Source organism: Tiliqua scincoides, chromosome 1, assembly GCF_035046505.1.
Source record: "Tiliqua scincoides isolate rTilSci1 chromosome 1, rTilSci1.hap2, whole genome shotgun sequence".
Taxonomy (NCBI): domain Eukaryota; kingdom Metazoa; phylum Chordata; class Lepidosauria; order Squamata; family Scincidae; genus Tiliqua; species Tiliqua scincoides.
Genome location: NC_089821.1, coordinates 13,859,894 through 13,873,597, shown reverse-complemented (window position 1 = coordinate 13,873,597; position 13,704 = coordinate 13,859,894). Strand labels below are relative to the sequence as shown.

Here is a 13,704-nt window from a genome sequence, read left to right as displayed (position 1 = left end):
CTGTCTTGTTTTGTAATAGCAGAAATAGGAGTTAAAAGCTAAACAAACACAAATCATTTTACAATATACACAGCACAAACCCTAAGAACACACAAAATACCAGAGCACTAAAACATGGAAAAGACCATTCAATGTGTGGAAAGTGTGCCATGTAAACCAGGAGATTTTCACACCTAAGTTTGTGCATGGTGTAATTAAAAAAATCAAATTAGAAAATTAATATACATAAGTGTGCTGTGGTTTAGAATTGAACCATATTTAAGAAACCAGTTCTGAGCTAATCTGAACCTATTTCCTGGCAGAGAAAGCAAATGCTTGCCATTGGCAAATGCTGTATTTGTATAAGAACTGTTATTGTGGCTGACCTATGATCTATCCATGTGATTAATCATAAAGTGCTATAGTACTGAAAGCAGACACTTCTCTGGAGTCCAAAGATGGGTCTAGACTTGCTGAGTCAGTTTCTGATGCCAGGCTTCTGTGTGGGTGTTAAACTGGAACGACTGTCACACATTATTTCCCCTCAATTTCTGTGACTGGAATGTCCTGCATTCTGATTCATTCTTGTCTGGACAGCCACAGATCTGGGATTATGAATAATAATGTACACAGTATGTAAGAAGCAGCTTTGAAAAATATATCCCACTCCTAGCAAATTTTTTTATTCCGGGTCTCCCAACTTCCTACATTGAAATTTTTGTACACAGATCATATCACTGGATTGTTAAGTGACAGGTGATTCATAAACTCTTCTGAAGAAATAAGGGTAGTGAAACAAGGCTCAAGAATTTAGGTGTGAACTCAGTTCACATTGTCAGTTGCAGCTCTTGGGTGCAATCCTAGCCTTGAGGCTTCCAAGCCACCTGATGAGAACATCGACACAGATGCAAACTGACCTTCCATGTGGTCACTGTATGTGTGTGTACGTACACATGTGCACTCAGAGGGCTACTTCCATGATCACAATTCTTCTTTAAAAGTGCTATTTTTTGAGATTGCAAAAGTAGGTCATACAGGGATCACAGGAAGGTTTGATTCACACCAGATTGCCTCCTTGCAATCAACCAGCATGCACGAGTTACAAGAATGAGGTGTTGTTGCACAAATTGTACATACAGTTGCTGCCAATAGTGTGAATTGGCCCCACACCCTCCAACTTTTGTCAACTGAATATAGGTGCGCTTGTTGTTATGTATTACGTCAAACTTGTCATACTGGTGCAAACAAGGCAGGGGGATGGGTTGTTTGCATGCCCCATAAATGAAATCTGAAAGCATTAAAATGTACTAGTGTTTACTTTCCAAAAATACAGTACAATTATGCCCATTTAGGGCTCCTGCGTGCGGGATTGTGCTTGCAGTTATCACAATGTGGTCTGTTTTTCAGTGTGTGATTCTGTTTTGAAACACTACAATTTGCAGAATATTTTAAACTACAAACATACTAGCAATATTTTTTTCACCCTGTACTGGAGCGAAGTATCTGGTAGCCAGTTGGTAGAGGTTATGCTTCAGTTATAGCTACAGATTAGGTGCGCACTACACTTGTGGAGTATTTGTTTATTTCCATTTATTTTATCACATCTTTCATTCTCTAAAAGGACTCCCAAGGCAGCTAACAATGAACTCACAAAAGTAACTTAAGATAACAAATGGTCAAATCAATACAAATTAAAACAAATCCAAACACCACAACATTAAAATAAAGCATAGTAACTAAAACAGCAGGAACACACAGAGCAACCGGAATCAGGCACCTAACAAGGAAGGTTTATTTATTTATAAGATTTATATGCCACTTCTCGTCTTAAAGACTAATATGCTCAGAGTGGTTCACAAACAATAGATAAAACACAATAAATCAAATATAAAAACATATTTTAAATGTTTAAATAAAATTAAAATAGGATAACAGATAACAGAATAAAAATGGGAGAACAGTCTACTGTGGGTTGGAGAAAAAAAACACTAAAGGGTAAAGGCTAATTTACACAAAAAGGCATTCAACTGAAATGCCTAGACAAATTTAAAAAAGTCTTAACCAGGCATCAAGACAATGATGAAGGGGTTGAGTGGGCCTCCAGGGGCAGGGAATTGCACGAGCTGGGCTCTGCCCCATGTTACCCCCTGTAGGCTAAACATCTGAAAGTGAAGGAACATTGAGCAAAATCTCCAATGACAAATGAAGATGGCAGGGAGATTCATATAGAGAGCTAGTTCTTCAAGTGCTCTGGATATTATTTTAAAGAAGAAAGCCCTGTCGGATCAGGACAAAAGCCCTTCTACTGCAGCATTTTGTTTCCCACAGTTGTCTATCAGCTGGTTCTGGGAAGCCCCCAAGCAGGAGAGAACAGCATACTTCTTTCCCCTGCAACTGGTATTCAGAGGCATACTACCTCTGATGCTAAAGGTAGTACACAGCCATTATAGCTAGTAGCCATTGACGGACCTGTCCTCCATTAATTAATCTGTCCAATCCCTTTTAAAGCCTTTCCAACTCATGGCCATCATCACATCTTGTGGCTGCAAATTCCACAGATAAATTATGCTCTGTGTGAAGAATGCTCCAGAACATCTAGATTTTGTTATCAGATGGAACTAGATACATATCCTGCGTTTCCTTATAGGATAAATTGGTACATCATATGGGAAGTGTCCTTGTTTTTGAAAACTTGGTTTCTCAATCCTAGTGCACCCAAGCAGTTGGTACAAAGGGTGGTACAGAAGGTGATGTGGCTATTAAACAAGCATGGTTGAGCGTTTAAGTAGTGTGACCTTTCCAAGCTCTAGCTCAGGCAAATACCAGCCTGTTTATTTAAGACATTAATGTCTACAAGATTAATAACCTCATTCTACACACATACATTGCCTTTACTTCCCTGCTGGGTCATTCAAACAACCTGTTAGTTTAATCCAGAATGTTATACTGTAATAAGCAACTGGTTTTGCCTCTCTAATTCTTTCAGGGGTTTTCCCACACACTCCATTTTTCAGATGTGCTCATAAAATATTTTCCCTGCACATATAAAAGAAGTGTCGGGCAGCACACCCCAGGCAGCAGCTGCTGCCTCCTCAGGAGAAGGAACTTTCGTCCCCTTCCCCCGGGTAAGGCGAATAGCCTACAATGGGGCTACTCAATTCTACAGCGACCCAAGGGTCGATGTAGAAGTAAGAGTCTCTGTATTGGGTGGGTGGCCCAACACAGAGGCTCAGTATCCAGTGGAGCGATGCTTCATCAGTCCCGCCTCCCTCCTGCCCCACTCCTCCCCCAGAACACCTCCTCCCCTCCCTCTCTCCACCTCCCCCTGCCTCCCCCCTGCCTCCACCTACCTCTCCACTGCCCAGCAGGCTGCATGACCGCCAAGCAGAGGTGCTCCAGTCCTCCACCATGCTCCACCGGTGCAGTGAGCCGGCGTGCACTGAATGGGATTGGGCCCTAAGTGATATAAACAAGGCAAATGTGTTTGCAAGCGAAGTTTACAGAAGAACCCTTAGTGAAGAACTCTGTGAAAAGCGGCTTGAAAGTCCATGTCAGTTGGGTCTGCTCTACTCACTTTGCTGTTGAAATGCTAAAAAAATTCTACAGGGCTAGTGAGCCATGGTGGTTCTTTGTCCCCAAAGCCTGTTCTTCTGTATTCAGGGCTGGCCTAAGACCTCCCGATGCCTGAGAAGGCAAGCCAAATGCTGCCCGCTCATACTTGATGATGGGCTAGCTTCTGCTCCTTCCATTCTCTAGTGCGCCCACTCAGCACTCTCCCCCCTTCCACATTTCCTCTTCCTCTGTCCCATTCTTCCTTTTCCAGTCCAGGGAGGGAAAGGAGGAGGAGGAGCAATTGAAGCAAGAACAGAGGCAGACATGGGTGCTCCACCACCAAGCTGCTGCCTGAGGTGACTGCTTCAGATGGCCTCATGGCTGTGCTGGTCCTGTCATAAGAACATAAGAACAGCCCTGCTGGATCAGGCCATAGGCCCATCTAGTCCAGCTTCCTGCATCTCACAGTGGCCCACCAAATTTCCTTATTCTTATCATAGCTTATCCTTTTATCTTATCCATATTATTCTTAACCTTATAAGGATAAGGATATCTTATCCTTATCCTTTAATATTATTATTATTATTATTATTATTATTATTATTATGCCAATTTCCTTATTCTTATCTTTAATTGTACTGTCCACCAATTTATCTGGAATAGTCCTTAAACGGACCAGCCAGTAATATCCCAGATTCCCTTGGATCTCTTTTTAAATATGTTACATTGGCTACCTTCCAGTCCTCTGGCACAGAGATTGATATAAAGAACATTTTATTAGATAATTTCACATTAATGTTCCTTAAGAACTCTTGTGGATCTGGAACCAGTGATTTGTTAATTTGTCAATGCTCTCTGGATTTTTATCCCTTGTCACTTTTGTTTGATCAGGTTCTTCAGTCTTCCTCCCTGAAAAGGTCAGATTAGACCCTGCTATCTACCCTCTTTCTGTAATAAAGACAGAGGCTAAGAATTCACCCTTCTTATCTACCATCTCCATATCCTCCTTTTATTCTCTTGATAGCTAATGGTCCAACCATCTCCTTCCTGCTTCTGATGGGTTTAATTCTTTTATTGTTTGCCTTGGTGTTTTTATTTTCTTTTTCCCCCATCTCTAATTGTCTGCTTACATTCCTTTTGTCAGAGTTTTTGTTCCCTTTTGGGCAAGGCTTCCATTTTCCAAACAAAAGCCTTCTTGCTTTTCATAGCTTCCTTGACTTCACTGGTGAGCCACGCTGGCATCCTCCTTGACCTGGTGGTGCCTTTCCTACTGAATTGCATACATTCTAATTACGTTTCTGTTATTCAAATATTTATTTAGGTATGTAAAGAATTTATATCCTGCTTTTCCCATGTGGAAGCAAATGCCCAAGGCAGCCTAACTTTGGAGCATTTTGTAGAGAATTGACCCTCCTGACTTTCTCTTTTAGCTTCTTTTTTGGCTAGACCCCTCTTCTTCTTCTGTCTTTTTCTTTTGCAGTTAAATGCACCTGTGTTGGACTTCCTTGGAAACTTTCCAGTAACGTAGATGTTGAACTGGATAGTATTATGGTGACTGTTCCCTGTTGGTTCAATAACGTTTGCATCTCACACTAGGTCCTGGGCACCCTTGGCTGCCCCAGATGTGGTAGTTCAGATATTTGGTTTCTTGCCTGGTTTCCCAGTTCTGGTCACCATGGCAGGGTGGCTACCCACGTCCTTTTTCAGCCAGGCTTGGGACTACCCTGGAGGGTTCAACAGGCAGCACCAAAGAAAACATGGGACAAACACACTGAGAAAGAACTATGGAACCAGCAATTGATCACTGATGAGGCTAGAAACATTGCCAACAATCGCAAAGAGTGAAAGTGTGTCACGAATGACACATGGATTCCAACAGCACCTACAGCATCCTATTAGGTGAGAGGACAACTTGCTCCCCAAGCGCCAGCTAAAGAAAGTCCTGGGCACCACATAGCATTAAGCCTAGAATCATGTGGTGAGAAGCTGCAAAGAACAGTGTCCAGATGGGGCTTGTACATTCTTCGCCTGGTGATGACATCATCACTTGTGGAGAAACCTCACAATACAACCAGCACCACAGTGGGTGGCGATCTTGCTGATGGGGAGAAAGGCATGGAGTGGGGAGATTTAAAAGGTGAAGGCTCAGATGGGGAAGTGAAAGGGACGAGAAGAGAGATGAAGCAGAGTTGGAAGGATGTACGTAAACATCTATACATCATGTCCTTTTCCAGATGCTGCTGGTGTGTGCCTTTCCCCCTGAAATCTTTTCTCTGTCAACAACTGGACTTTCCTAACCTATGCTCACTAAATTGCACCTTTTCTCCTTCTGGATAATCTAAGGCAGAGCACTCCAAACTGCAGCCCACAGGTCAGATCTCACGCCATCGCTAATCCCTCCCCTGTGTGAACGGAGCTTACCGTTCCACAGGGGAAGCTGCCATTGTCACCACCGATCTCCCCACATGTTTGCTCTGCCATACTTCTTCTGCGTTCTGCCACCCCAGCAGGCTGTGCACTAGGATTTCCTGGCAGACGTGGAGGGGCAGAGCAAACATGGGGGGAGATCGGTGGCGACAGTGACAGCCTCCCAGGCAGAATGGTAAGCTCCAGGCATGCTAGGGAGGTTGTCAGCAGCTCACAGCAGCCTACAGTTTAGAGACTGCTGATCTAAAAAATGAGTATAATTGGCTGGACACAACCCCCTCCCCCATTGGCTGTATATTGGTATAGGTATTTCCCTTCTGTATGGCACCAGAGCTGCCTTCTGCTCATCATTGCCTGGGTTTCTGAGTTGTGAGTGGCAACAGCAAAGAGACCACCATTTTCTCTGTCAATCCCAGTCTCCCCATTGAAGACTGAACAGAGAATGGCAGGCCAGTTGCTAACTGCTCAGAATTTTCATTCACAACAAGGTTAGTAAACAACTCCAAATAGGAATTTGAATCCTGCTGGCATTTGAATGGTGTTATCTCTCTGGTTGTATAAATGATTGGCAACCTTCAGTCTCGAAAGACTATGGTACAAGCCTACAGCACCCGGTATTCCCAGGTGGTCTCCCATCCAAGTACTAACTAGGCCTGACCCTGCTTAGCTTCCAAGATCAGGCATGTGCAGGGTATATGAAAAAAGAAAAAGTATTAAGCATCCTATTTCAGCAAGAGATTCCCTGAAAGGTGATAACATAAAAAGGAAACGGTGATCTCTAAAACCCACCAGTTGTAATGGACTGATCAGAAGTGCACCAGAGGGATACATCTCTGCATATTTAGGGAAGTTGTAATTTAATCCTGCTTGCTTCCCCTCCCTCTGCTCTCAATTATCCCCACTTGAGCAATTCTTCTCAGGGAATGGATTGCATGAAACATTGATGAACTTTGTCCGCCAGTTCTATGATGTGCTCAGCCTCTTCTAACAACAGATGTTATTACAACTACTCTCCCTCCCACATTGCTTTTGTCAGTGTCGCTAACAATGAAACCAAAGAAGCTTTTTCCTATAACAGCTGATTGATTGCTTCTCCTGCTATAGTTCTTTCTTTCTCCTTCATTTGATGACCTGTTCTGGGACATCACAGGCAACTCATTCTGCTGCTTTGAAAAAATATCAATGGCAATTTTTTGAGGAAGAAGGAAAAAAGAAACATGTTTGAAGAGAGAGCAGTGTCACCTGACACTGCAGAGGACATGGAAAGCCTAGTGAGCATGGCCCAGGGGTCAAGTGCAATCCCTCGGGTCACTTTTAACACTCCAGAGAAGTCAGAGGAAGAACCGTCCCACAGAAAATTGGCTAAATTAACCACCAAGTATAACCGGAAAGATCTTCAAAGATGGCTTGACCTGGAGGAATGGATTGATGCCCAGTTGCAGGAACTGTATCAATACCAGGTAGGTAAATCGGAGGTGGTATAAGGGTCTTGGACAGGTGCATGGCAGCATAGAATCTTAGCTCTGCCAGGATTGTGAAACAATATTCATGTAATGGAGCAATGAGTGCTTTCCTGGTAAGGAGTTTTGTTCTTAGTTTTGCAGCCCAATCCTATGCATGTGTACTCAGAAGTAAGACTCATTGAGTTCAATGGGACTTACTCCCAGGTAGGTGTGTATAGGATTGCAACCTGAGTATCATTAATGTACTGAGCTAGCTCTCTCTCTCTCTCTCTCATTCTGCATGAATTTATTGCATGCAGTTAGCCTGGAGAGTACTGGTAAAATCAGGAGAAGAGAAGATGATTGCATAGTCATGTCCACTGTTTTCCTGAATGTTAAAAAAAAAATAAAAATCACATTTTGTTCAACTGTAGAACTGTGCTCACAGCCCGAAAAATTTTCTTCTTCATTCAGTTCAACCTACCTTAAACAAAATTTCTTGTCCTGCTTTCATTGGAAAGGGTGACTAAGTGCGTCCCTTCTTCTTTCTGAGATCTTTGTAAATATTTGGAATATCAGAATATCCCATCAACACCAATGGTAATTTTGTATCAGGGGCAAAAAGCAGCAGCAAGGAGAAGAGATCTAGATGGAGATGATGACAGGGGTGTAAGATCAGAACTCCCCCTTCCCCACACTACTAATCCAGATTGTGTCCCATTTCACACCTCCATTGGCTGCTATTTAGGGAAAATTAAATAGACATGTAGATTAAAGGCAGACACCAAACATCTCATCTAGTTTGGTTCTCAGTGTGGACAGACCTTGAGAATTTCAGATCCTTTCAGCCTCTCCTCACAGGTGTTTCCTTATTTCCCAGTTTCATACCCAACATTCTCATCATTACGTCCACATTTATTTTCTACATCTTTTGTCATATGTGTAGTCTCCTGTGGTTCCAACTTGTCAACACAAAGAACTATGATGCTCAGAACTAAACACAGTCATCTAATGGCCCAGTGCTATCCAGGATTGGGTCGGGGTGCAGATGGATTTATGACAGCGGAACACAGTTCCTCTATTGTTCCCCTGCTAACTGGGTAAGAGGCACTTTTTAAGTGGATGCTCTTCTTTTATTTAGCGAGGGGACAGTAACTGGCCCTCCTCACCCCAGCACTGTCTTTTCTAGTGGCTGTCTGATGGTATTCTTTTGCATCCTTTTAGATTATGAGCCCTTTTGGGACAGGGAGCCATTCGTTGTTTGTTTGATTTTCTCTGTAAACGGCTTTGTGAACTTTCTGCTGAAAAGCGGTATATAAATACTGTTAATAATAATAATATTGTAAAATGGTTTTTGATGGTGTACACAGTGTGCTGCCTGTACCCTTTTTAGGAGCACTACCACAAATGTGGTAGCGCAGGAGACACGCTGCCGAACCCAGAAAGGTAAGTCTGATGGTGGCAGGGGCGGGGCTGCGTGAAGTGGGGAGAAGACAGGGCAGCGAGGGGCCAAGAAGGGGGTGGGATCTGCATCCGCAGCACTGCCAATATCCTATCCCCCTTCCCATCCTTGATCTGCACCCCAAGTCCACCTGCACTATTAGCAGATAACAAGAACAGTCTCAAATAATGAGAAGTAGGTGGCAATTACTTTTAACAAGCTACTATGTATATTTTAACAATGATAGTAAATGGGACTTACTCCTGAATAAGTGTGGGTAGGATTGCAGTTTAGGATTCTTAAAAATTTTCTTGCTTGATTATGTCACTTCCAGTCATGACATCACTTCCAGTGGGTCCTGACAGTTTCTCATTCTAAAAAGTGGGTCCCGGTGCTAAAGCTGTGAGTACCGCTGAACTAGCCCCTGTAATTTGAGCACAGGTGATTCTACTCTAGTTGCAGGAGGAAAGAGAAGCAACAGCAGCTCCGGAGCCAGAAATTGACATTGAAGATCTTCTTGAAGTCTCTAATGAGGAACAGAAATCAAAACTACAGGTTGGTCAGAGGGACATTTTACTGCCTGTTTAGATTGTATAGGAGAGCAAAGAGCCTTTCTAGATCATGTGAGTCACTGCAGTGACATATTCTCCCATTCTGAACATGTTTTTAACTGTTTGTCTAAGTGAGGTGAAACCATCTGTCCCATTTGAGATGCCCCATTTTGAAAATGGGTCCTGCTACAGTTTAATAAGTGGAAGTACAGAGTGGGGTGGGGTGAGATGCAAAAGAGTTCTGGGTGTGGTCTTGGCATGAAATTGAATTTTGAAACAAGCTCTAAAGTTAGCAGACCATTTCTGGCCTGGGAGTGCGTGGACAACTACCCCATAAGCTCTTGCAAAATTGAAAGCATGCCAAAGTTATTTTAAATATGTAAAGTTACTGAGCCAACCTATTGGTCTGTCTAGCTTAGCACTGTTGATTACAACTGGCAGTGTCTCAAGCAAAGGTCTATTCCAGCCCTACTGCCTGAGAAGATTTATGTAACTGGAGATGCCTGGGATTGAAGTAGGAACTTTTTGCACAAAAAGCATATGATTCACCACTGAATTGTACTATTGTCCTTCCTTACGTCTAACCACTGCATCACAGTATCTTAGCACACACACCACAACCAAGTATACCTCACATCAGGACACTCCCAAGATACATTTTTAAGTATATCATAGTTTGTGCTGTGTATAAAGAACATGCTGTACTTAACAAAACTCTATGTGAAAATAAGATACAATAAGCATTGTTGTCCTTTTCAAAACTAAGACATGGGTGCAACATAAAGGAGAATTAGAGCAGAACAAGATTAAGGGCGCAATCCTAACTTCCCGTTAGGCCAGCGCAAATCCCTTGTGCCAGCCCAGGAGGGTTGCAAACGTGCGGTAAAGCACTTTTGTGCCTCCTCAGGAGTTGGCTGGGCCGGTTCAGGGACATGGGCCAGCCCACGGAGGATGCATCCAGCCTCCGGGCCAACTCGGGGAGAGAGGATTGCGTTGGCCAAGCTCAGCCAACGCAGGGGTCTGAAGAGGGCAGGGAGGAGGCGGGAGGGAGGCATTCTGGGCGAGCAGAGGACGTTCCAGGGGGCAGGCGGGCAGAGAGTAGGGGATGGGGCTGGAACTCAGTAGTTATGCCGGATCCCAACCCCGTTTCACAAGCAGTGCAGAGCAGCTCCAAGTCGCTCCATTCTCCTTGGACTTGCGCCACTACTGAGGTGGCACAAGTCCGAGGAGATCCATTGGGGCCATGGTGGCTTACCCAGCGGTAAGGGGAAGAGTTTCCTCTTGCCTCTGGCTGAGCCACTTCTGGCCCCAATCTTGCGCAGGATACAGCGCAGGCCTCCTGACCTGCCTGTTACAGCGCAAGACAAGATTGTGCTGCAGGTCGTTTAAACAATTATGTGCTCAAAAGGAATCATTATCAAGAATCTGCTGCCACCCAATAATGATGTATTAAATCTTTTTTTTTTTTTCCTGGAGAAGTAAACAGTATTGTGATATCACATTTCAGACAATATCCTGCTCCTGTGTCTCAACTTGTCACAATTTGCTAGCTGCCCCCTACCTCTCCTTGCTGCATGACATACTTTATGAATGACACTGATGTCATCTGTTCATTTTGGGCTACTGACTTCTGTAGTACAACCAAATTAGAATCTACATTCCTGCCGTTCTCATGTGGGAAAATATGTGTCTATTCCTATCCCATCAAGTAAGCAACAGCAAGTCTAGTATAAGGGGAACATGTGCATGTGTTTAATGTTTTGCCTTATCTTGTAGGAAATTCTTCATGAGTGTTCCCGACCAACAGAGGTGAGCAGAGTTTGTCATTGTTCAGTGTTGCACCTTGCTACCCTGATAATGTAATTCCAAGATGCAGTAGCTGACTCTATACTACAGGTGTTTTGAAGCTTGGAGCATCATTTCTGCTATATTTCCATGTCAGAGCATTTATAAACTTATATGTATAGTAAATTATTTTATCCAAATGGTTCCTGGACTAGCCAGCCTATTTAGATCACCCAGAAATTGAACAAACAGGATTTTCATCAAATAGCATGAAGCTGCATCAGTTTGGTTCACCAAAAGCTAAAAAAATCTAAAATATATCTATATTTTAAATGTATCTATGTTTGAATGCAGTAGAGTAGCTAAGAGAACTTTCTAATCCCCTGCCCCATCCTTCCTTTTCCTTCCCACATGTGGGAAGTTGCTCTATGCTTAGCAGTTCCCTATCATCTACTTCCCCATTTCCACGAGCAGCACCTCCCTCCTGGCAAGAGCTGCATAAGGGATATGCATGCACATTGCCACGTAGAGGGCACTAAATGGAATGTGCCCTATATTAATTTGAGGTGTGCATTTTGCATGGATTTTCTCCCCCCTCCCCCCCAAAAAAACACTACATAGTGCTAGGAGACAGGAAGCTATAATTAAATCAAGAAGCTAAACCAGGCAGGCACCAGTGGCGTAGCTAGAGGGGGTGAAAAAGCACTTTAACCGCACCTGGGGAGGAGGGAGTGCCAGCACTAGGCCTCAGCACTGGGAGGATGCCTTCAAAGAGCCAGGGAACCTCACACAATGTGGAAGTAGCCCCTCATTCCTCCCCTTTGGGGCCATTCTGGGCAGGGGGGAGCAAAATGAATGCCTCCATTTTGCTCCCCCAGCCCAGAATGGCTCCAAAGGGAAGGGGTCGCTTGCATGTTGTGGTGAAGCTCCCCACAGAACTTAGTACTTTGTACCCCCTCTACCTATGCCACTGCAGGCGATTTCTTGAGAAGTATACCTAACTGTCTTGTGTACTATGTCTGGAGAAGACAGAATTCCCCTCTCCACACTGTTTAGCGCTTTTCTATAGTCAATCGTGAGGCTGTTGACTCATAATCATATATCTCCATGGTTACTTGACCAAGTCTTATAAAAGAAGCGCAAAGGTGATTATACAACAAATAGACTAGTGAATGATTCACACATGAAAACTAGAATTGGACACAACCATCCTGTATGTCTGTTTGCAAAGAAACCCACCGACAATTGTGTTACCTAGTGGTTTTATAAGTATTTATGTAGGAGGTGCATTGCCCCTATCTAGCTAGGAGGCACATGTGTGAGGAAGCAAGCTTCCACATGTAAGCTCCTAGCTGAATGAAGAAGCACAAACGCAGGTGGATGCTGCTGTACGTCTCCAGTTCCTCTCTGATCCAGCTGCACCCAAGACACCATGCTAAAAAAATTGGCAATAGCAGCAACTGGCTGGTCAAGAGAGGCAGCAGGAGAGATGGGCAGGCCAATCCTAGCCTCCCTAGCACCACACCAAAATGGCTACCACTGCATCCAGCAGGGCCAGGGAGGCTGTGGGAGGTCTCCTCAGGGGAAGGGGACCTTTGTCCTCTTACCCCAAGGAAAGCTCCAGGACCCATAATGGGGATACTTGTCTGCGCTAGCTATTTTGCTGGCGCAGACTTGAGAAACCCATATTGGGATTTGCAGCCCAACACGGGGCATAGGATCCAGCAGAGGAGGCCTCTGCTGGTCCTGCCCCCCTCTTGGGCCGGTCCCTCCCCTGCTCCACCCTCCCCCTGCCCTGGAACGCCTCTCCCCACCCCAAAAAACCTCGCTGCTACCTGTCGGTGCTACTTACTGGCAGTGGCTCTTCAAGGGTTTCCTCCCAGCGCTGTGGTGTAGCGCCAGTGCTTCTCAGGTGCTGTAAAAGTGCTTTATGGCACATTTGCAACAGAGCCAGAATATCACCAGCGCTGTGAATAATAGGATTGGGCCCTTAGTGATTCCTCATCTAACTGAGCTGCTTCCTAAACTATGGCAAGCAGGAAATGAGAGCAGGCTGCCAAATCCCATTCCTGCTTCAAGCTGGTGAGGTGGAGGGTGGGGGTTCATTGCAAAATGAGCAGAAATAGAACACTATACCTCTACATTGGTGGGCCACTGTGGGAAACAGGTTTGTATCATGAACCATTTTAATGAATAATTCAATTAATCAATTCTTTTCAATGGATTTTGATTCAGGACTTTGTTGCAGAACTGCTTGATCGATTGAGAGGCCTCAGGAAAATTGCCAATCCTCAAAAGAAATGACTTCTAACAACAACACTGATTTTAAAAAATGCACCTTCCTGTCAAAATAAATGAGCAGAACTGATGTGGAATTGCAGTTCTGCCAGACATGGACACATTTCAAAACATCGGCCTTCCTTTCTGTCTGCAGACAGTGGCTGTTCTGTGGGGGCAGACCTTCGCTCAGGGTAGATCAGATGCTATGTTTCTCAAAGACCCCCAAACCTCCAGTTGAAAAATGCTC

General features: G+C 44.1%; 1 protein-coding gene across 1 annotated transcript; it reads left to right on the top strand.

The window, feature by feature from the left end:
- Positions 1 to 7,175: 7,175 nt before the first annotated feature.
- PPP1R14D (protein phosphatase 1 regulatory inhibitor subunit 14D) lies at positions 7,176 to 13,481 on the top strand. Its single transcript, XM_066611699.1, has 4 exons — positions 7,176 to 7,433; positions 9,304 to 9,396; positions 11,169 to 11,201; positions 13,413 to 13,481. The coding sequence occupies exons 1-4, from the start codon at positions 7,176 to 7,178 to the stop codon at positions 13,479 to 13,481; spliced, it is 453 nt and encodes a 150-aa protein (XP_066467796.1).
- Positions 13,482 to 13,704: the final 223 nt, after the last annotated feature.

Excerpts from the sequence above, each read along its gene's own strand:
- PPP1R14D (XM_066611699.1), top strand. The coding sequence starts at position 7,176 with ATGTTTGAAGAGAGAGCAGTGTCACCTGACACTGCAGAGGACATGGAA. Across the intron at positions 7,434-9,303 it reads ACCAGGTAGGTAAATCGGAG|GAGGAAAGAGAAGCAACAGC; the intron begins GTGGTATAAGGG and ends CTCTAGTTGCAG. Across the intron at positions 9,397-11,168 it reads AACAGAAATCAAAACTACAG|GAAATTCTTCATGAGTGTTC; the intron begins GTTGGTCAGAGG and ends CTTATCTTGTAG.